The sequence below is a fragment of the Lacerta agilis genome, chromosome 2, assembly GCF_009819535.1.
Source record: "Lacerta agilis isolate rLacAgi1 chromosome 2, rLacAgi1.pri, whole genome shotgun sequence".
Lineage (NCBI taxonomy): Eukaryota > Metazoa > Chordata > Lepidosauria > Squamata > Lacertidae > Lacerta > Lacerta agilis.
In genome coordinates this window covers 10977691-11001593 of record NC_046313.1, presented here as the reverse complement: position 1 = coordinate 11001593, position 23903 = coordinate 10977691, and the positions used below count along the sequence as shown (strand labels likewise).

At 46.9% G+C, this 23903-nt stretch overlaps 1 protein-coding gene across 1 annotated transcript; it reads left to right on the top strand.

Moving 5' to 3' along the window:
• The first annotated feature begins 9731 nt into the window (after positions 1-9731).
• GPR84 (G protein-coupled receptor 84) lies at positions 9732-12389 on the top strand. The gene has a single exon (XM_033138561.1). It carries the CDS (start codon positions 9779-9781, stop codon positions 10904-10906), a length of 1128 nt encoding a protein of 375 aa, XP_032994452.1. The 5' UTR covers positions 9732-9778; the 3' UTR covers positions 10907-12389.
• Positions 12390-23903: the final 11514 nt, after the last annotated feature.

Below are 23903 nucleotides of genomic sequence, written 5' to 3'. Positions count from 1 at the left end.
CAGAATCCACGTATTAATGAATGGATCCTTTCAATCCTAGTTCTCATGGACCGCTGTGTGCCCTTTTCCTGGATGCAGAGAGCAGCTTTGGTTGGGTTTAGGAAGCAATGAGAAATCAGCCCAACTAATTAACAAAGAGGGCATAGCAACACATGTAGATCCCATGTCTGCATACTTACGATTTAACTAGCCAAGGCAATGGAGAGCCATGGTCGTCTCTTTGAATTTTAGCAAATGGCAGCCATAGAGGGTGATTTGGATCAGAACTGTGGCCCCAAGTGTGTGGGCGATTTGCCCCCTTGTCCCACAGTGCCATGTTACTGATCAGTTACAGGTAGGTAGCCGTGTTGGTCTGCCATAGTCAAAACAAAATAAAATAAAAAGTTCCTTCTAAGGTGCTACTGGAAGGAATTTTTTATTTTATTTTATGTTACTAATCAGATTGACTCATGACAGAATAAATAATAACAGAATAAAATAGAGGCTGCAGGAGTGGGAAGAGACTTTCACTTTTAAAAAATGAGTATCTCCTCCCCTGGCTGTGGTCCCCATCCAAAAGACCCCCCTGCCTTTAATGATTATTTGGTCAAAAGTAAAAAGATGGGAAAGCCTGAAGAGATCAATGGGGCTTGCGGCAAAGTGTGTGTGTAAGACTGTGGTCTTTGGTTGAGATCCTATGTTTTGCTTACTTGCCTGCGGGTAATCCCTAATGTACCATGAGCCTGGTGAGGAAGGCATGTGTGCATCGTTCTTTCCACAACCAAATCAACCAACTCTTTCCAGAGTATGCGCATATCTGTACACATTGCTGTACTTGCCTGGAGAACTGGTTTGTTAAATTTGGAGAAGTGCAAATTTCAAAGGATGGTTGTGCTTTGCTTCATGTATTATTATTATTATTATTATTATTATTATTATTAAAGGGAGAATTAGGTAGGTTTGCCTTTAAATGCCAAATTCCTTCTCAATTCCTAGCCAGGCAATTCTTGCCACCAAGTAAAATTTGTGGAAACAAATCAAGATGAATGCTGAATAAACAGGTTAGAGAGGAGTTCTGCAATTGACATATTGGAGGTTGAAATACTTCTGTAGTTGCAAAGCAGAAACAAACACACAAACACACACGTGGACCAGCATTATGCTTGTCTTTCTACAGGCCCAGGTCCCTTGTTAGAAAAGGATGGGTCCATGTTGGAATCTGTCACGCTCTGCCCTTGAAATCTCTGCCGGTTTGGCAAGTGCGGCAGAACGACGCCAAGGCTCATGTTTGCTTACACAGGGTATCTATTCTGCAGCATCCAGAAAAGCTCAAGACAAATATGTACACTTGGAAAATAAGCGCATGTGACCTCCCAGGCTTTAGACGCTCTGAAACCTAAAGAGGACACATCGCATCACCCCTGAGAGTGAGGCAGTTATGGAGCAAAGGGAATCCGGGTTCAAAAAATCCCACCCTGCCAGGCATCAGACACAATATTAACCACATTGTAAGGCTCCAAAGTTTATGAAAAGGAGCCAACTCCTTAAGGCTGCAGGCCAAAACACTTTCAGCTAGTGAGTAAAATCCACAAAGCTCCCTTCAGAGTAAACATACTGAGGATTTGTGCTGCAGATCAGAGGTTTACATACCAAATGCACGCCCACATGGGCAATTAGGAAGATGGAGACTTTAGACCGGGGCTCTGGAACCAGAAGATGTCGTGGAGGAAGAGGCAAAGCTGTCGTAGACATCAGTGTTCATAGCTTACCAAGACTAACTACACTGTAAGCATTTCCCCCCACCATGCAAAATGATGTCACAAGAGACTTTGCTCATAATGGGTATGCATGGAGATGAGGGTTGCCACGTGGCAGTGGGGGGGGGGACCCCAGCTTGGCTTCTTCCTGTGCAGCTCTGTGGATGATGCCAATGATGGCGACTTGCTAATTGCTGCATATCAAGCCACTGTTAAAGGGACAGCTACGAGAGGTTGCTATCAAACATGGCAACCTAGCAGAGATCCCATACTTCTCCAGTGAAAATAGGGACGCCCTATTCCATAATATTAATATAATTTTTTTAAAAAAAATTATGCCCTGCCCTGCCCTGCCCATCTGACTGGGTTGCCCCAGCCACTCAGGGTGGCTTTCAACATATATATATATATATATAAGCATAATTAAACATTTAAAAAAACTTTCCCATACAGAGCAGCCTTCAGATGTCTTCTACAGGTTGTATTATTACTTTTCTCCTTGGCTCCGGTGTCACTTCCAACATTTATCCAATGAAAACAGAGGCATCCTAAGGAAAAGCGGGACATTCCAGGATCAAATCAGAAACCAGGATGGCTTCCGTAAATCCGTGACTGCCCCTGGAAAATAGGGACACTTGGAGGGTCCGAGATCCTCTCTCACGCAATTCCTCGCTACACCAAAATGCACTGCAGTGGCCCGTTTTTCCCAAAGACGTTTTGTGACGCCTGGAAGGAACCCCAATCCTGTGACTTGGGACTTAGCAACACAGCTGCAAATATAGCTTTTTAAGTGCATTATACAAATGGGAGACTAAATGGTGAGTTTATGGCAAATTCAATACAGTATATTTTTCAAACACTTTTTATTTTTTTTTAAAGCATTTTCACAGCATTTTTTATTTGTGTGTAGATTCCACCTTAGAATTCCTACAGAATTGCCACTTTTACTGCCCTGGCTTCCTGATGCTTCTCAACAGCATCCAGCCAAATGAAAGTTAACCAGGTGAAGCTTTCCCCATTCCTCCTTGTCAGAAACTGTTTCACCTGCTAATGTCCCAATTGTGTGGTCGCTCTTAAAGTCGCAGGAACAGAGCCCTGGCGTGGTGTGTGCAGACATGCCAACCATAAATTTCTCCTTTTAATCCCAGAATATTATGAGTGGACATACCAGCTACTCAATGATAAATGGAAAAGTACGTTCCCCATGTCCACCAATGCTCTATTGCTGCAGCACATGTTCCAGGGCTGAAGCCTTCGATAAGAAGCCCTGGAGGTGAGTGAGGCCTGGTTTATATGAAGCCCTCGAAGAATATTTTTGAGAAAGAAACCCTAAGAGCCAATTCCACCACTCCCAGCTTTTTCCTCCTCTCATGCGAAGCTCGTGGCTGTGGCGGTGTGCTGTGGCATGCTGTTTACACCAAGAAAAGTCTTTTTTTCTTCCCTCACTTGACAGCCACAGCTTTGGCATGCTAAAAAAGGAGGAAGAAGAATCGTGGAAACATCCCAATATGTGCTAGATAAATAGCTCTCCTAGCCAACAGGCCTCCACCCATCCCAGGCCAAACCACGAACAACCAGCTGGGGCCAGCTCTTGTTTTTTACCAGATGGGGAGGGGGGGGGTGAACGCAGGATTGTTTTTGTAGGATTTCTGCCTGAACAGGTACTGGATAGGCCCAAAGGATTTCTGAAGCTTCAGTCTAGACTACAGGGGCTTACAGAGCCGGCAAGCCTCATCACAAGTACAAAGTAAACAGCTGAAGCTTCACCTGGCATAATGAAGGGAAAGGCTACACCTGTTGAATTGGTGCCTGTCACGCAGCAGTTAAAGGCACTGAGCCTCTTCACAAGGGCCAGCGTAACGTAACAGGCCTATTCTAGTGTCCCATTTTGCTTCAGGCAAAGCTCCTATCCTGTTAGCAGCTTGGGGACATGGCAGTCTGAAATCCAACAGGTGAAGCCTTACCCCTCCCCCCCTCTCTCTCCTACTACTGTGTCCTCCCTGGGCTGGGGATTACTTCCTATTCACATAACAATGACAAAAAAAAAACCAAAACACCTTTTTGTGGTTGCCAGTTCATGAGGATTCGATTATGTAGAATTGCACTAGTAAAACCCCAAATAAGTCAATGGATAAACTACAAAGAACAAGAAGTAACATTTTCTGCTGTCATCTACGTTGGTGCAAGGGGAGGGGGGGGGATAGGTATATAAAAGGAGAATTCCTGGATGCCAAGACCCAAGTATGGGCTATGTACTCTGGTGAGAGAACCCCGGCAGAGATTTAAAATCACAAAACATGCAACAAAGCGAAGTATAGGAATGTAGGCTTTTAGTTAGACCTTTAAAATACCGATATGCCCCTGTGAGATCCAAAACTTCCCTCTTCCCCTAGCAGAGGGGGGGGGGGGAACCCATGTTTGGTAAATTAAAAATGGTTTACTTACAAACTCTTCAAAGGTCAGTTTCCTGTCCTCCAGAAATTTGCACAAGCAGTAAAACTTGGCTTAGTGGTGAAAGTTCCTAAATCATTGGTACAGGAACTCAAGAGCAGCTTCTGAGAGCCTCCTCACACTTGAGCTTCTCAGGTAAACTGAGCAACAGGCCTGATTACCCATTTCCTCCCAAGGTAAGAGGAAGTGGCCTCACTAAGCTAGGCAGGGCCTCTTACTCTATGGTATTAACCCCTTCATGCATTAATTAGATTTATATGAGGCTGGCTATCCCACAATCTGGAAATTCTCCAGCTGCTCTCCTTCCGTTTTCTTTCTCCCCCTTCCCACCTCACCTCTGTCTGAAATAAGACTTCTGTTTTTGGACATAGAGAATTTATTCAACTGTGTTCAAGTTTGTATTCTACTTATTCTACTTTGCTTCCCCCCCCCCCGCCTGCAACTGGATCTTTTACAACTGCATGGGTTTTATTCTTGTTAAAGTGTTTAACTTTTCTCCTGGTGGCCTCTCTCATTTGGGTTGAGCTCTAAGCCTTTGTCTGAGTAATTTATCACTGGAGATTAAAAAATATATAGACTTGTGCAACAGGCTTGAAATCAAGAATTCATCAGCATTGAGAGTGACCTCACTTCCCCTTACTTGATGCAACGGGTTGCATCGTTCTTGCTAGTCTGTATTCATCTTACCAGTGTTTACTCTTAAACCTTACAATGTAAGTGATCATCTGTCACTGTCAAGTGGAATTTAGACCTGATCAACTTTGTGGTTGGGAATACTAGTTCACTGAAGTGTGTGCTTTCAAAAGAAACACCATGCCTGTAGTCAGATTCAATGCATTAATTAATTAATCAATCAGTCTGAGAATGGTTCATGGTTCATTGAATTGTAGGTGCTAAGGTCATGCGCTTCATGGGACTCATTTGCTGATCTGCTATTTTGGGGGTGGAGGAAATCCTAGATGAGCTGTATGTAGCTTATGGGCTCTACATAGGCTAATGTTGCAGTCCAGTCTACTCAGCAGTAAATCCCACAGTGTTCAGTGCTGCTCACTTCCAAGCTAAGTGTGCACAGGACCACGGCCTTGTGTTGCTTTTCTTTGCAATTCCCTTTAACCACAGTATCTCTTACAGCACAGATAGGTGAAGCAATAGCACCACCTGCTGGCAATGAACGAAATGACGAAGCAATGATTTCAGCACACTTTGCTGCTATTCAACTTGATCTAAAGCTCTTTGAACAAAGCTGAGGAAATGGCTATTGTGAGGGCTGTTTGTGGTTCTGAAAGACATGGAACTGGCTGCTTAAAATGACCTTAATCATTGCTGCACTTAAATTATAGCACAGGATGGAGAGGCGGGAAGAACAGGAAGAGGAGCTCTACTCAATAAAGGTGTGTTTAAAGGTAAAGGAACCCCTGACCATTAGGTCCAGTGGCGGATGACTCTGGGGTTGCGGCGCTCATCTCGCTTTATTGGCCGAGGGAGCCAGCGTACAGCTTCTGGGTCATGTGGCCAGCACGACTAAGCCGCTTCTGGCGAACCAGAGCAGCGCATGGAAACCTAAAGTTTCAGTATGTACTTGAATCACTCCTGCAAAATACTGCTAGCCTGGTGGCAGTCTGGGAAAAAACACCTTGTTTTGCCCCACTCCCTTTCTACCCCAGTCCAGTTGGGGTTAATCTTTTTTTAAAAATCTTTCTTTTTTATATTTGTTTAAATCTCTGCTCTAAACATTTGTGGGTGAGCCTGCATAAATGCGTACATGCAAGCATATTTCAAGCACTGTGAGTACACACAGGTCTGGGCGTCAGACGTTTACAAGCCTGCGGGGAAAGAGGAAGTTGCTTCAGGGAGTTTAGACACTTGGGAGTTTTTATCCTCTCAGCAGAGGCAACGAGGAACCTTTATAAATAGCTGTCCAAAAAGTTAGAGGCACCCTATGGACATCGGGCATAACCTCTGGATCCAAACGCTCATCTTTCCCTGGTAAGTTGCTTAACATTCTTAAAGTTTCCACACAAGAGAATCTAAAGTTTTTAAGTTGAAATATTTGGCTGGCTTTGCTGTTATTTTTCTGTAGGTCCCTCAGAGGTGTGCAGAGTTGATATTCACTTTCATGTCTGGTTTAGTGCCATGGCTGCTTAGAACATGGTCAGGCAATGTGGGGGGGTGATGTTCTTCATGTGTTTTTAACTACATCATCGCTGATCACAGACCGACATGGCCAGGAAGACTGGTGGGAATTGTAGTTTCAAAGCACCCGGAGGTCGTGACATTGGCTGCCCCTGGCTTATAAAGTTGTCTGCAATGGAGCCTTTCCTGGCATGGAGCTAGAACAAGAGAGCAAAGGCTTTATGGGACTGTATTCTTGAGTGTGAGGCTGGTGTTAAAAGCTACAGCGGTGCAGTGAGGATGGGGCGAGGGGAGGAGGCAGAACTCCTAACTGATCTCTTAGCCCTGAGAATGCTGTTTGAACATGCCCAGACGGCATGCTTTCCTTATTACGTTGTTCATTTACGGGTTGAACACTGCCCATGGAGACATCTGGCGCTGTATAATCTCCAGAATAATTTAAGGTCCGTTCCAAGATGGCTTCTTTATTGCACATTTATTGAGCCTCCGTATTGAGCTTTGTTTGTGCAAAAGTTTGTGGGGAGTTCACTTGGACTAGAACAGGGGTGAACAACGTAGTGCCCTATAGATGCTGTTGGACCCACAGCTCCCATCACCCCTAACCATGCTTGCTAGGACTGATGGGAGTTATAGTCCACAGTATATGGACGGCACTAAGTTGGCCAGCTACCTGTGATCATTCTAGAGGCTCTAAGGTTGTCAGAATCTGAACTGTGACCTGTAGTTAAAAAAGGTAAAGGGGCCCCTGACCATTAGGTCTAGTCGTGTCCGACTCTGGGGTTGCGGCGCTCATCTCACTCTATAGGCCGAGGGAGCTTCCGGGTCATGTGGCCAGCATGACAAGCCACTTCCGGCAAACCAGAGCAGCGCACGGAAACGCCATTTACCTTCCCGCCGGAGCGGTACCTATTTATCTACTTGCACTTTGACGTGCTTTCGAACTGCTAGGTTGGCAGGAGCAGGGACCGAGCAACAGGATTCGAACTGCTGACCTTCTGCTCAGCGAGCCCTAGGCTCTGTGGTTTAACCCACAGTGCCACCTGGGTCCCTCGTTAGTTACCTGTAGTTAGTTGTGCCTTTAACAGGGGGTTGATTTGCAGACCTTAATATGTAGTAATAATTATCTCCATATGCTCACACATTCCTCCGCATTCCCTCCAACATTTATCTGATGAAAGTAGGGGTGTCCTATTCAATAATAATAATAATAATAATAATAATTAATATGGTTTATACCCTGCCCCTCTGACTGGGTTGCCCCAGCCATGTAAAATAATAATAATAAACCATTAAATGACTTCCCTATACAGTATAGGGCTGCCTTCAGATGTCTTCTAAAGCTTGTCTAGTTACTTATACCCTTGGCTTTGGGGGTCACATTAACTCCATACCCTCCAACATTTCTCCGATGAAAATAGGGACGCTCTAAGGAAAAGCGGGACATTCCAGGATCAAATCAGAAACCAGGACGGCTTCTGTAAATCCAGGGCTGTCCCTGGAAAATAGAAACACTTGGAGGGTCTGCCCTCCCTGTTATTTCTTTTACAGGTGTGTAGCCGTGTTGGTCTGCCATAGTCGAAACAAAATAGAAAATTCTTTCCAGTAGCACCTTAGAGACCAACTGAGTTTGTTCTTGGTATGAGCTTTCGTGTGCATGCACACTTCTTCAGATACCAGATATCTGAAGAAGTGTGCATGCACACGAAAGCTCATACCAAGAACAAACTCAGTTGGTCTCTAAGGTGCTACTGGAAAGAATTTTCTATTTTGTTATTTCTTTATTGAACTTACGGTATTAGCCACTTGTCGCTTAGCATGCACCCAGGGTGACTTACACTGAAGAAAAGCAGAAATAATAAATGAAATATAAATGAGAATATGAGAGAAAAGAAAAGAAAACATATACTCATAACCATTCTGTACAGCATTTAAAACACACACACACACACACACACACACACACACACACACACACACCCCACTGGTCGCAAAGTAATAAAAAAGTAAACAACATTCTTACCCACTAGCCAGTAGAGGAAAATAAAAGCTCAGGCACCGACACCTCCCTTCGTAGCAAGAGAATCCCTAGCACAGAAATGATTTATTTATCACTAGGAGGGAGAGCCGGGAGCCAGATAGGGAGGCCTGGAAGATCACTTGAGGTTTCATACAATTGTGTTAGGCAGAAGATGAGGCTTGGCTTGGTGTCCGCATCCCTGCCCCCCCCCCCCGCTGCCCGGTCAGTTGGCAACCCAGAGGAGTTAAGGAGCTAAGCATGAAGAGTGTGGGGCATGTGTGTGTGTGTCCATGTCCTACAATAATAGATCCATTAGGGCTGGTTGTACCTGTTTGGGCTTTCACAGCAGCTCAGGAGATGAGTACCTATCTAGGGCTGTTTTGTGGGGGCATACACACCTGCCTTTCTGTCTCTACCTCCCAGGCTTTCCGTCTCAAACTTGAAAGTGGAGCCATCCAGGTAGAGGATGGTGCCCGTCAGGAACGATTTGGAGACGTCTGTTTCCGTGGCAACGTCCCAATTAGGCCTTTAAAAAAGGAAGGAATGGGGTTGCGCTTTGATCTCTCTCTCTCTTCCCTGGAGAAAGCCGGGATGCAAATGAGAAAGAGAGAGAGAGAGAGAGATTCTTGCGCATGTTGAAACTCGCACGCAGCAGAGGCCTCCGGCTTTGGGCTGGCTGGCAAGGAAATCTTTTCTCGCTCTTGAAACATTTGTCATTGTTTTCCAGGTCTTTCCAGCTTTCTTATGTGCAGCACCATGGTGGAAACCGCTTAGCTGGGGTGGGAGTCCTTTCACAATGGCATATGCCACTCAGCCTCAAGCTGCATGTGCACAATAACTCTAAGGCACATTCGAAGCACATCCTTTCCCTCAGGGAATTCTGTGGTTTGGTTGAGGGTTTTTGCTGGGAAGCGTAACTTGGCGAGAGGAAAACTGCAGTGCCCAGAATTCTCTGAGGGAATGAATGTGCTTCGAATGTGCCTGAAAGCTACCGTGTGTACACAGCCTCAGTAGCCCACAGGCAAGAAGCCTTTAAAGGGGGGCAGGGGGATGAGGCAGATATGGGGATAAATGCCACAGCTGCCTCAGCATTTGGCAATGTAGCAGTGACCACGACCACTACCCAGCCCTAGCTCGGACAGATCAGAAGTTGCTTTTTTGGGGGGGGGGGGTCAAGGAGATCTGAAGTGGCTGTTGGGAAAGTTTGTTGCCGTGACAACATTCTGTGCCAAAACACCTGACAAGTTAATTAGGTGTTGTATGAAATATTTCCCTGTGCCAGCCTTGGAGTCAATGCTAATTTGTGTGCTTGGAAGCCTGACACGCTTAAACTGAATTCTTTTTTTCTCTCCCATGTCCTTGTAGAGGTAGAATATTGGACTGCTAAGTCCTGACCTTTCCACCAGAGGGCCTCATAGCCAAAAAACCACCTCCTCCCAAGATGGCGGATCTTGCCAACAACTTCTCCTGCTACGACCCGTCCATTGTTGGCTACCGCTACGTGGCAGTGAGTTGGGGCATTGTGGTGGCCATCGTGGGCACAGTGGGCAACGTGCTGACCCTGCTGGCCTATGCGGCTGACGCCAAGCTGCAGACGCGCTTCAACCTTCTCATTGTCAACCTGACTGTGGTGGACATCCTGTACTGCACCTTCCTGCAGCCCTTCTCGGTCGACTCCTACCTCCATCTCCACTGGCGGGCAGGGGCCGACTTCTGCCGTGTCTTTGGGATGTTGCTCTTCGTCTCCAACTCCGTCTCCATCTTGACGCTCTGCCTCATCGCCATCAGCCGCTACCTGATCATTGCCAACACCGCCCTCTTTGACCGCATCTTCTCCCGCCTCGGGACGATGCTTATCATCCTGGCCTCCTGGGTTGTCGGCCTGGCCAGTTTCGCGCCGCTGTGGCCCGTCTATGTCTTGGTGCCCAAGGTGTGCACCTGCAGCTTCCACCGCCTCCGCGGACGGCCCTACACCACCATCCTCTTGGGATTCTACTTTGTGGTGGGTCTCAGCTGCGTCGGGATCTTCTACTTCCTCATCCACCGCAAAGTCAAGAGTGCCGCCTGTGCCATGGAGCAATACAAGCTGAAGAAAACCAGCTTGAAGAGGGGCCACGTGGCTGGTGCCAGTTTAGCCACACCAGGACGATACCAAGAGCTTGACAGCGGGGTGGACAGCGCAGGTCCTTCCCAGCACTCCTGTGAGGCTCAGTCCTCTGAGTCGACTGCCAGTACCAATCTCCCATCAGCTTCCCAGGATGGCGAAACACCTTCTAAGAAAGTTACCCCATGCCAGGCCAAGGACAGCAACTCGGATTTCCGCCGGGTGACCCGCATGTGCTTCGTGGTCTTCCTTTTCTTTGTCATCTGCTACATACCCTTCCTGCTAATCAACATCTTTGATGCCAAGAACCGGGCTCCAACCGTCTTGCACATGATCGCCGCCAACCTCACTTGGCTCAACAGCTGCATCAACCCAGTGCTTTATGCTGCAATGAATCGCCAGTTCCGCGAGGCTTACAGAGACGTGCTCTACAACTTCGCAAAGAGGTTCCGCTGCTGCCGCTAACTGGGAGCCGGGCCATTCTCCATCGCCGGAGGAGGGATACGGTCTTCCCACCAACCCTGGTTTGCCCTCGGGGCTGGAATGTCACCAGAAAGCAAAAAATCTAACTGGGTTTTCCACACTGGACTAGATTCCCAGTTCTTTAATCCAGGCCTTCACATGATGCGGGCCCTGTTCTTTTGCTACTGTATATTATTGTAAATTGTATTCCATATTCTGTCGTGGCCCCTATGGGCAATAGGTGAAATCAGACTGAGCTGGTTTAATGGGCCCTGCCTTTGGCATATTGTTGAAGCTGGAGGGGTGGCCTCCCTTCTGGATTACAGAAAATCTGTTTGGACTTGCCAAGCTTCAGATAAGAAAGCAAATGTTGCACCTCCACAAAGTCTCTCTTGGCTGGACAATCGTCCAGTTTTAATAGGAGCTAAGAGGCTGCAGCGCCTGGTCTGCACTTTGCTGCTAATGGGTTGCATCCAATGCCCAACGTAGCTCCGTTGATTTCAGTAGGACTAGCCTTGGACACAACCCTCTCTCTATATTTTTAACCAATCTGTTTTGTAAATACGTATTTATATTTATCACAGCACAACTCTGTTGACAAGTGCATTCACCTCCTCGTGGGTCTGACCACATGATGGCAGCTCCCTCCATAAATGTTTTCACTGGCTTCCCACTGGCTCCCAGGTCTTGCAAAAGAACTTTGTCTTTGCCTTCAAAGCCCTCCATAGCTTTGCCTTTCCTTATCTCTCTGCTTGTACACCCTGCCAGCCCAGTCAATGGTCAGGGGAGATGGGAGTTGTTGTCCAACAACACCTAGAGGGACACAGTGATCCACCCTTTTTCTGTAGCCTTTGCTGATCCAGCACCACTATTCCCAGAAATCCAATAATCTTTTCGCCCCGCAAATGGCTCCACCTGTTTTCCCCGGCTGCCCCTCGTCCCTGGAACTAGCACCCCAATCACCTCCGTGATGGCACCTCTTTCTCTCCTTCAAATCTCTCCTTGAGACTCCCGTCTATTCCCTGAAAACCTGCACATGCTATGTACACAGGAAGCTGGCTTGCGCTCAGTTAGATCATTGGTCTCAACATAACTGACACCGACTGGCAGCTGTTTTCCGGGTTTCAGACAGGGGATAATCCCAGAAGTGCCTGGAGATTCCAGGGATAGAACTTGGGACATTCTGCATGCAAAGCAGAAAGAAAAATGCAACAACCAGAACCTTACATGGTGGTTTGCATCAAGGGTGAGAAAACTGAGTTCTGCTGGGATTCCTTTTTCTATAAAAGCTTGGTTCCCTTCATTTCCCTCCTGTACATCTGGTCCCCTTTCATTGTCTCCACATTTGGACATCATAATGTAGACCATTTCAAAACCCAGTGTACCTGTACTATATAATATATTGGTTGCCGGCCTATTTAGAGAATGTTTCACTGTCGGATTATGGCATTTGCATAAATGTGTTGTTGTCGTTGTAAACCTGAAATAAAACGATCTAGAATAATGTCTTATTGGTATTTATAGACCATGAATCTGCATGCTGTCCCAGAGCAGGCTATGTATAGGATAGCATGATACTAGTCAGTGCATGTAAACGTTAATTTGGAAATAGTAAGGGTGTCCTGATCTCATTCTCAATACCCAGAGGCCTGTAGGGGGGAAATGTGGGTTGGCTGGCATCAACATGTAGCACTGATGAGTCCAGATGCACCTCAGAGGGGCATTCCTGAGCCTGGGGGCCACCACAGAGAAGTTCCTCTCCTGCACTGCCACTCCATGGATTTTACAGGGCAGTGGAACTGCAGATCTAAACACCTATGCAAAACAGCACTTCTTCAGGTCTTCGGGACCCAAGTCATTTAGACCCTGATTTCTAGACCTGATCTGAGTTGCTAAAATGCGACAAATAGTAAAAACAAAATAGACCTCATGTTTCTTCTGATCAGTTCCACCTTCCCTGTGGTTTGCTGGGCAATGCTGTCTCTTAAGATTGCTCAAGAGCTTTGCTTAGTGACACAGTTGCGGCAGCACATCAGGTTTGACAAAGAGTGCAAGCCTTTGCATGCACTTATTTGGGGTACTTATTTGAGGTGGTACTTTGGCCACCTCATGAGAAGAGAAGACTCCCTAGGAAAGACCCTGATGTTGGGAAAGATCACAAGGAGAAGGGGACGACAGAGGATGAGATGGTTGGACAGTGTTCTCGAAGCGACTGGCATGAGTTTGGCCAAACTGCGGGAGGCAGTGGAGGATAGGCGTGCCTGGCGTGCTCTGGTCCATGGGGTCACGAAGAGTCAGACACAACAACAACAACAACAATTTGGGGTTCTCATTGCACTTTGAACAGGATGGAGTTGCAGATCCAAGCTGCTAAATAGCACAGCTTTAGAAATGCTCTCTTCCTGCGCCCCCAGACAAGACTCGCATGGTCTTGACAGCAGTCTGGCACACAGAAATTTGGGGGGGGGTCACCTTTTCCTTCACCAGGGTGGCCAATTTTTGTTGCCTGAGCCATTACATTTTGCTCATTCATTTTCTGGCTGCCAATGGCACAGGTGCCTTTCCTGGAGCCCACTCCATAAAGATGTGCTATGACACTTTCCCCGTCCTATCTCCATGATTTCACCTTGCTTTCGTTTGGTTTGTTCTAGATGGGATCTAGATGCCGCTTTTCTGTATGCCACAAAAAGCTTCCCCTGCTTAATTGCTTGCTGCAAAGAGGCAGAGGAACAAGGCCAAAAGAGTGAAAAGCAAAAAGCAGCAGTCCAAGCCTCATATTCTTTGTGTATATGAACCAGGAGCTCATTGCCAGAAAACTGCACCTCCAGCCTACTGCTTCCAATTTTTTAAAGCTCTCCTTCTTGACTATAGCAGCCTATATAATTAACTTTCCTTGCAATGCCCTTTATTTATTTAAGGCGTTTATTATATCTCATCACGTTCGTCCCAGGGCATGTTTATAAGGTAAACTAAAACAAAACCAACAGGGGGGAAATTCAGTGAAAATCAATCAGCAACAATTCCTTGGTGTTGCTGGCACAGAACCCCTTAGCAGGTAATCCACTGGGTGTTTGTTCGGTGTCAGTTCATGTGGAACTGTGTCGCACTTCTCCGCATAAATGTTGACATGGCTGTGTGCAATGCCGTAGTCCAAAATTGGGCATATGGCCAAGGATCAGGATGTGGTGAAGGAACGGAAAGCTATTGTCCTCTTCCTTTTTTGCTCCAACTGTACTTTTTCATATTGTTCAGCTTGTTCCTAAGTTTTTCCATTAGTTCGGACCCACATACTATCCCTTCCTGGTGTGGATATCTGTAAGAAACTCAGAGGTGCTGAGCTGGCATTGGTTAGGGTTTACCATGGTGCTAAGTACCTTCCTGGGAAGGGTCATAGCTCAACAGCAATGTGACAATATGATAATTTTGTCTAGAGGAGCTGGGAGCTGGGGGCACTGTTATACAGTGGTTCCGCTCCTTCCTCCTGGGCCGTGTTCAGAAAGTGGTGGTGTGGGGATGAGTGTTCAGAACCCTGGGCTCTCACTTATGGGGTGCCTCAGGGTTCTGCCCTCTCCCCCATGCTTTTTAACATCTACATGAAGCCACTGGGAGAGATGATCAGGGGGTTTGGGCTGGGTGTCCATCAATATGTGGATGATACCCAGCTCTACTTCTCTTTTAAACCAGAACCAGTGAAGGCAGTGAAGGTCCTGTGTGAGTGCCTGGAGGCGGTTGGAGGATGGATGGCGGCTAATGGATTGAGGTTGAATCCTGACAAGACAGAAGTACTGTTCTTGGGGGACAGGGGGCGGGCTGGTGTGGAGGAGTCCCTGGTCCTGAATGGGGTAACTGTGCTCCTGAAGGACCAGGTGTGCAGTCTGGGACTCATTTTGGACTCACAGCTGTCCATGGAGGCACAGGTTAATTCTGTACCCAGGGTAGCTGTCTACCAGCTCTATCTGGTACGCAGGCTGAGACCCCACCTGCCTGCAGACTGTCTCGCCAAAGTGGTGCATGCTCTAGTTATCTGCTGCTTGGACTACTGCAATGTGCGCTACATGGGGCTACCTTTGAAGGTGACCCGGAAACTACAACTAATCCAGAATGCGGAGCTAGACTGGTGACTGGGAGCGGCCACCGAGACCATATAACACCGGTCCTGAAAGACCTACATTGGCTCCCAGGACATTTCCGAGCACAATTCAAAGTGTTGGTGCTGACCTTTAAAGCCCCAAATGGCGTCGGCACAGTATACCTGATGGAGCGCCTCCACCCCCATCGTTCTGCCCGGACGCTGAGGTCCAGAGTCGAGGGCCTTCTGGCGGTTCCCTCACTGCGAGAAGCAAAGCTGCAGGGAATCAGGCAGAGGGTCTTCTCGGTAGTGGCACCTAACATGCAGAATGGGCCCATCCTGTTTCTTGCCCTGAGCTGCTTTAAATCCCCTGAATTACAGAACAATATAGAAACACCTCAAATAAATAGTACACTGATCATCAGTGGCCAACTTACATATGACATGCATCCCATTCCAATTTCACTGAAGTTTGTTTATTAAATATTTGGGGGCGACGGACTGAAAGGTATAAGCTCTCAGGAACTCTTGACGTGAACATTAGCGGCTGCCAGAACTTCAATTGCCCCAAGATGGAAAACTTTCAGGACTTGCGACTTTTGCTTTGGTGTAAAAATACGTGGAGTTTAGCATTAGCTGGAAAAACCTCATAAATTACGTGTTTCCAAAGGCTCAGAGGATTCTGAAAAACCCTAAGCCAAGGAGATAAGTAACTATAAAACCTTCAAAAAACATCTGAAGGCAGCCCTGTATAGGGAAGTTTTTTTTTTAATGTTTAATGTCTCATTATGTTTTTATATATGTTGGAAGTTCCCCAGAGTGGCTGGGGCAACCCAGTCAGATGAGTAGGCTAATAATAACAACAACAACAACAACAACAACAACAACAACATTAATATTAATATTTAGGACATCCCTATTTTCACTGGAGAAATCTTGAATCTTGTTGTTGTTGTTCAGTCGTTCAGTTGTGTCCGACTATTCATGACCCCATGGACCAGAGCACGCCAGGCACGCCTATCCTTCACTGCCTCTCGCAGTTTGGCCAAACTCATGCTAGTCGCTTCGAGAACACTGTCCAACCATCTCGTCCTCTGTCGTCCCCTTCTCCTTGTGCCCTCCATCTTTCCCAACATCAGGGTCTTTTCCAGGGAGTCTTCTCTTCTCATGAGGTGGCCAAAGTACTGGAGCCTCAACTTCAGGATCTGTCCTTCCAGTGAGCACTCAGGGCCGATTTCCTTGAGAATGGATAGGTTTGATCTTCTTGCAGTCCATGGGACTCTCAAGAGTCTCCTCCAGCACCATAATTCAAAAGCATCAATCTGCTCTATATATTTGAAGCCCACTCTTTCTCCCAAAGAATTCTGGGCACTGTAGCTTGTTAAGGGTTGCTGGGAACTGTACCTTGGTGAACAGTGAACTACAATGCCCAGAATTCTTTGAGGGAAAGACTTGTGTTCCAAAGGAAGTGTTTTTACACAGACCAGCACTTGTCTTGAGAACTCGTGCACTTCACCAGTGATGTGTTTTCCCACCATCCTGCTGCCATAAAAAGAGGGGGAAATTTCACACCTCGTGAAACTGTCCTATCTCCACTGCCCATAAACCTACAGGAACTTTCTCCCTGAACCCGCCAACCTTAGACGCACTATATGAGTTGGATCCATAGTTAATTACCGTAGTTAAAATCAGGTCTTATTGAAATCACTGTGACACATTAGTCATGCTAAGTGAAGTCCCATTGGCTGGAGTGTGGATCTAGTCTGAAGCTCTGTAGCAGCTCCTACATTTTAAAAGCCAATAAAAAGTGATTGCAACCTCATGAACTTTCATTTCTTCTTCTTCTTTTTTAAACCGCAAGGTGTGTTTGCAATTGAGGCTGCAGTGATTCAAAGTTCAAAGCAATTCACATTATTGTCTGGGAGTGGGGAGAAATGCACAGCTCTTGCTATAATACGGGCTTTTTTTTCATGCCCGCCAAACAGATGGGTAAGGATTGACACTTGGGAGGGAGCAGTTTTGTACTTTTTAACGGCAGCAATAAAACTGCTGGCCCATTTGCAAAGCTAAGCAGGGTCCAGTATGGTTTCAAATTGGATGGGCGACCATGCGTTGAGATTCCTGCATTGCAGGGGGTGGGACTAGATGACCAGTGGTTCCCTTCCAATTCTACAATTATATGATTCCATAACAGCCAGAGACTGACAGATGAAGTTTTTCCTAGCACAGATGTAAAAAAATCTTGATGTGGTGTTTAAGGGGGTTGGAAGTTCAAGTTCCCATTCAGTCATGAGGCTCACTGAGCAGTGGTGTAGGGAAGGGGGGTCGAAGGGAGTGGGGAGCCCTGGGTACCACCCTGGAGAGGGTGACACTCTGGGTGCCCCTCCCTGGCTCGCCTCTGCCCAGATGGGCTTGCTCGGAGCTCGCCCGCCAGCTATGGATGCACGCCACTGGCGGACCCCAAGCAAGCCCGTCCCGGGCTGGCCCGCCAGCAGCGCGCTGATCCCAGCGCACAGGCGCAGCGTGCACACGAAGCATGCACCGTACGCTGTGCCTGCACACTGGGAGCGGCGCACTGCCAGTGGGCCAGCCTCGGATGGGCTTGCTCGGGGCTCGCCCGGCAGCAGCGCGCCACTACGGAGCGCTGCGCAACGCTGGCAGGCCCCGAGCAAGCCGCGGAGCGAGGCTGCCCCACCAAGGGCTTGCCCGCCGCTGGCACACCGCTCCCAGCACGCATGCGTCATACGCACACTGTGCATGCGTGCTGGGAGCGAATCCACGCCCCCGGGTACTTCCGGATTTGCCACCCCGGGTAGCCAGGCGGCTTCCTCCGTGTCTGTCACTGGGTACTTTGCACCTGTCACTCTCAGCCTAAGCCTACCTCACAGGGTTGTTGTGGAGACGTTAAGCGGATGGGTAGAATCCACCACTCTGCGTTCTTCAAAGAAACAATTTCCTTCCACATGTTAATACAGAAATGAATGACTTTTCTGCACAGCTCTTAAAAACACCCAGCATATTCCACAAAATCCTGGCAATGACATAAGCAAATGATAATGCTTCTCTAAAACATATGTTTTTTCAGTTACAGGTGGGTAGCCGTGTTGGTCTGCCATAGTCAAAACAAAATCGAAAATTCTTTCTAGTAGCACCTTAGAGACCAACTGAGTTAGTTGCTGGTATGAGCTTTCGTGTGCATGCACACTTCTTCAGATCCTACATTGAAAGTTTTTTGGCAGAAGGTAACTGAAACCATCAACAGAACTGTACGGAACAACCTAACATTTACAGAGCAAAATATCCTCTTGAATTATATACCCAGCACATGGAACCTTAACAAAAGGACAATACGAGCGGACTCTCCGTGCCCTTACCACAGCATAAAGACTGATACTGATGAATTGGAAAAATAAAAATGCACTTCCCTTCTACGATTGGATCAAAGACTTATATAAACTTACAACATATGAACAACTTGCATATAAACGCAGACTTGCCATGGACAAATTCAGTGACATTTGGAATTCATTCTTACAAATATTGTAATAGGTTAAGATCTGGTGAAGTACTATAACCACCGGGTAAAATATACAGTTTTGGGGGGGTTTCCCCTCCCTCCTTTATTTCCCCTTCTACTTGGGTTCTCTCTCTCTCTCTCTCTCTCTCTCTCTCTCTCTCTCTCTCTCTCTCTCTCTCTCTTATTTACATCTCACAATGTTCAGTGCAGATATAATTATGTATTTTTTGAACTTTCAATAAAGATTTTTTTATATATTAAAAATGTAGTGTTTAAGGGGGTTGGAAGTTCAAATTCCCATTCAGTCATGAGGCTCACTGGGTACTTTGGACCTGTCACCCTCAGCCTAACCCTACCTCACAGGGTTTGTTGTGAAGACGTTAAGCGGAGGGGTAGAATCCACCACTCTGCGTCCTTCGGACAAAAAAACAATTTCCCTCCACATGCTAATACAGAAATGAATGACTTGTCCGCACAGCTCTTAAAGACACCCAATATATTCCACAAAATGGTAGCAGTGAAATAATAATAATAATAATAATAATAATAATAATAATAATAATAATAATATTTTATTTATACCCCGCCCTTCCCGATCAAAACCGGGCAAATAATCTACACATCATAGAATTCTAGAGTTGGGAATTCCAGCAATGCAGGAATCACAGCCCTGTTTGAAAGCACCAGAAAGATGGCTGAACACTTTTTTTTTAATTAATTGTGCCCAGTTATAAAGTGTTGGGCTTCTGTGGAGCTTGCACTCCGGAAAGCAAGCTGCCATAGGACTGCATTCAGAACCAATATGTTGCAAGGAAATGGGTAGCCCAAAGTCTGCCACCTGAGGTTGGCCGTTTCACCCCGCCTAATGATAGGGCCGGTCTTAATTACAAAAAAGGCTGCCATTAATCATCATCCCCCTGTTTCTCCATATGGTATCATACGATTTCTTCAGAATGGAGGAAGTGTCTTACAGGGATTACCAAGAGGCTGCAATAACTGGGGGGTCTTTCTGCATCACTTCCTCATCTTACCCAACCGTTTCCTGTATGTGAGCAGCAGGCTGCATGTTCTAAACATAGGATGTCATTCAAATATTGCATCACAATGGAACACCCCCCCCTTCTTCTCCACCTGTGTCCACATCAAATGTGCTTCAGAGAGTTGGGGAAACCCCTAGAACAGATTTTTTTTGGGGGGGAGGTAGAAAGTGCACCCCATTACACAAGTAGGGATGGGGCAGAAATTCCATTCCATTCACATTTACAGGTGAATTTGGACTTTCTGAAGCAATATCTGAACCAAAACACAGCTATCCTTTGAAATCCGTGCTTCTCGGAAATTTGCAGGTCTTTTCTCCAGCCAAATAACGTGCCCAAGATAAACATGCTGGAGTAAAGTGTGCTGTATAAAAAGCACATGTGGGTGAAAATAGCACATTAAAATTTGGGGGAATTTGGGGCAATGGCTGCAGAAATGTGTACATTAGACAAAAGGGCGTGCAAGAATGTGTATTTTAGGAGAAATTCACACTAAAAATGCTGAAGAATTTTCAAGAAAACTGCAAGCTGATGTGGAAATCTGGAGAGCAGAACAGAAAGGCTGGGAAAATAAGAAGCTGGATTTGATGGGTTTGCCCATCCCAATGCACACAACATTCTTTAAGGCTCTCATGCTGTGTCATTGAAAGTTCCATATTAGCAAAAAAATTCAACCTGTGTGTCCTTTTCTGGCTCACTGGGAACGGCTGCTGCTGAATGTCATTCAGTCGTTTATGCTTTATGGGCAAAAAATAAAAATAAGGGAGGTCCTGCTTTGAACACAGTGTTCTGTGTTGCTGGAACACCCTGTTCTCATCTGAAGAAGAAGAAGCAGCAGCACCTAACTTAGGGATATCCTGTTGTCAGTAAAAGGCAATAGGCTGGTCTTCTGATGCAATCTGAAGCCCCTTCAGCAATTACTGCACTTTCCTCAATTAAGACAGGATGTGGTGTGTAGAGAATGGCAGTGGCAGGACATGGGGAGGAAGTGAAAGAGACTTTCTGGGGTTTGTGGAAAGGTTTGCAGCTGGCAGCTGACTACGAATGGCAGTGGGGACCCAGAGCTGCCATCTTTCCAACCAGCCCACATACAGGACTGCATGATGTCAGATTTACAGGACTGAAATCTGTGGGGCTTCCCCCGGACAGCTGGTTTATTGAGAAGAAGAGGAGGAGGAGGAGGAGGAAGAGGAGGAGGAGGGGGAGTTTGGATTTGATATCCTACTTTATCACTACCCAAAGGAGTCTCAAAGCGGCTAACATTCTCCTTTCCCTTCCTCCCCCACAACAAACACTCTGTGAGATGAGTGGGGCTGAGAGACTTCAAAGAAGTGTGACTAGCCCAAGGTCACCCAGCAGCTGCATGTGGAGGAGCGGAGACACAAACCCAGTTCCCCAAATTATGAGTCTAACACTCTTAACCACTACACCACACTGGCTCTCTTGAGCATTCAGCCTGATTTTCTTGTACAAAGTGTATCATCCACACCATCCATATAAGGCACATTCAAAGCCCCCCCCCAAAAAAGAATCATGGGAACTGTAGTTTATCCCTCACAGAGCTATCTGGCCCAGCACCCACAGGATTCTTGAATGTGCTTTAAATGGATGGTATGGATGACTTTGAGCATTTCTTCTTATTTATTTGGACAATGAGCATTTATCATGATTTGCTTGTGTGGTGTTTATATGTCTTTCCATCAATCATTCCTTCATCCCACACTTTTCAGTGCATTTTCCTATCATTTTCCTAACCGCAAAAGGTCCGTTTAAAAACCAATGACTATGCTGCTTTGTTGCACCAGGGCGGCACAGCACTTTATTCCCCTTCGACTGAGGAAGCCTAAAGGTCTGGTATACAAAATAGGGACAGTCTGGAGGTGCCCTCAATAAATATGGAGAGGGTTGGGTTGCCAGTCTCAGTATGTCCTTAAAAAAAACTTGCAGCACCATCCTGCATATATCCTATGTATATCTAGTCAAGTGCTCCTAGAAATTGCTCTCATAAATGTGTATAGGATTGCAAAACAGAGGCAGTGGTGGTGTGGTGTTTTCAATGTCGGACTAGAACCTGGAAGAGACATGGGGTCAAAACCCAGTTGGCCATGAAACTCACTGGGTGACTTTGGTCCAGACAGCCTGTCAGCCAAACCAACCTCACAGGGTTGTTGTGAAGATTCAAGGAGAAGGAGGAGGAGAACCCAGAGGCGTAGGAAGCCTCTTGGGCGCCCGGGGCGGCGTTGCCGCATGGAGGCACCCCCTGGGGGCGGGGCGTCCTGATGCATGCGTCGTGACATCACGACACATGCGTCAGGACAGACTGCGCATGCCCAGAAATCCGGGCACGCGTAGTCCATCCCGCCGGCGCTGCTGCTCCAGCGGCAACCCGCCGAGTGAGTGCACGGACGGGGCAGCCCCACAAGCCGCCAATCGCGCGGGGCAGCCCCATAGCGGCACCAGCGGGCGGACCCCGGACGGGCCGTGGGGCGGAGCAGCTCCGCTCCGCGGCTTGCTTGGGGCCCGCTGGCGGGGCAGGGCTGGCCCAAGTGTCACCCCCCTCCCCTGGAACCCAGGGCAGACCGCCCCCCCCTCACGACACCCGTGGGAGAACCATTTATGCCATCTTGAATGCAATAAATAAATAAATAAACTTTAAGAGGCAGGATTACAACTTTAAGCTGTGTGCATATGCCTTGTTTGTGCTTCTGAAAGTCCCGATGCAATGTTAATAGCAAAAATACAAAAGCAGAGAAAATTAGATCGGCTGTGGGGCGGAAGTAACCCCACATCACATCCCCAAAGGTGGGCTCTCAAACAGGGGTGTCACCTGTGGCTTCGTCAGCGGGAAGCAAACACGATGTGAACGTGAGGGGGGAAAGCTTCACAGCAATGTTCAAACATAATTTTGACTGAGATGTGGTCAAAATGAAAGTGCCAAAAAAAAAAAAAAGCAGGGAGAGTCACTGTGGAACAGAGATTAAAGCAGGAATTGGGAACCTGAAGCTCTCCAGTTCTTGGTCCGGAGTGATTTCCACCCCTGGGGTTAGAAAGTCAGGCTGTGGCAGTGGGGTCCGATGGGTGAGCAGAAGTTTGGCAAGATCTAAGGAAACTTTTTCAGCAGGGGGCCGGTCCACTGTCCCTCAGACCTTGTGGGGGGCAGACTATATTTGGGGGGGGATGAACAAATTCCTATGCCCCACAAATAACCCAGAGGTGCATTTTAAATAAAAGGACATATTCTACTCATGTAAAAACACGCTGATTCCCAGACCATCTGCGGGCCAGATTTAGAAGGTGACTGGGCTGGATCTGGCCCCTGGGCCTTAGTTTGCCCACCCATTATGTAAAGGGAGAAGGGAAGGGTTGTTTGGAAAAGTTGTAAAACGAGGGGGTAGTTTGATGAGGAGGACGGGGAGGGCTTTTATTACAAGTACCAAGAGTGGTTTTGGCAAGGAATAAGGAGTGGGATGGCTGGCTTTGGCGAGGTGCAAAGGGAGGAGTTTGCATGCAAAGACAGCAGGGGTGCAGCCTCTAATATGTCTCATAAGAATGATTACAATACAGTGGAACAACTTAGTTGACGAACAAATCGGATCCTGAGTGCCAAAAACCCGGAAGTAAATGTTCCGGTTTTCAAACATTTTTCGGAAGCAGCTTCCGCTTGAGTGCAGGAAGGTCCTGCAGCCATTCAGAAGCCACGCCTTGTTTTTCGAACGTTTCAGAAGTCAAACGGACTTCCGGAACGGATTACGTTTGAGAACCAAGGTACCACTGTATTTCCAACATAGGTTGAAAAGTATCTTTCTTTCTTTCTTTCTTTCTTTCTTTCTTTCTTTCTTTCTTTCTTTCTTTCTTTCCTTCCTTCCTTCCTTCCTTCCTTCCTTCCTTCCTTCCTTCCTAAACAAAGGGTCTTGTACATTTGGCATGCATAGTAAACAAGACTGTTACTATATCACACCACCAAGATATTGACCAGATATATAGAAGAAGAAGAAGAAGAAGAAGAAGAAGAAGAAGAAGAAGAAGAGGAGGAGGAGGAGGAGTTTGGATTTGATATCCCGCTTTATCACTACCCGAAGGAGTCTCAAAGCGGCTAACATTCTCCTTTCCCTTCCTCCCCCACAACAAACACTCTGTGAGGTGAGTGGGGCTGAGAGACTTCAGAGAAGTGTGACTAGCCCAAGGTCACCCAGCAGCTGCATGTGGAGGAGCGGAGACACGAACCCGGTTCCCCAGATAACGAGTCTACCGCTCTTAACCACTACACCACACTGGCTCTATAGGTGTTTCTGAGAAACAATCACAGGGACACTGTTGGAGTCGCCAATCCTGCTTTCACACAATGGCACGCCTGCTCTTTGCTCTCCCTTCCAATTT

Bases quoted from the DNA above. Each gene is read 5' to 3' on its own strand.
- GPR84 (XM_033138561.1), top strand. From the start codon at position 9,779: ATGGCGGATCTTGCCAACAACTTCTCCTGCTACGACCCGTCCATTGTT.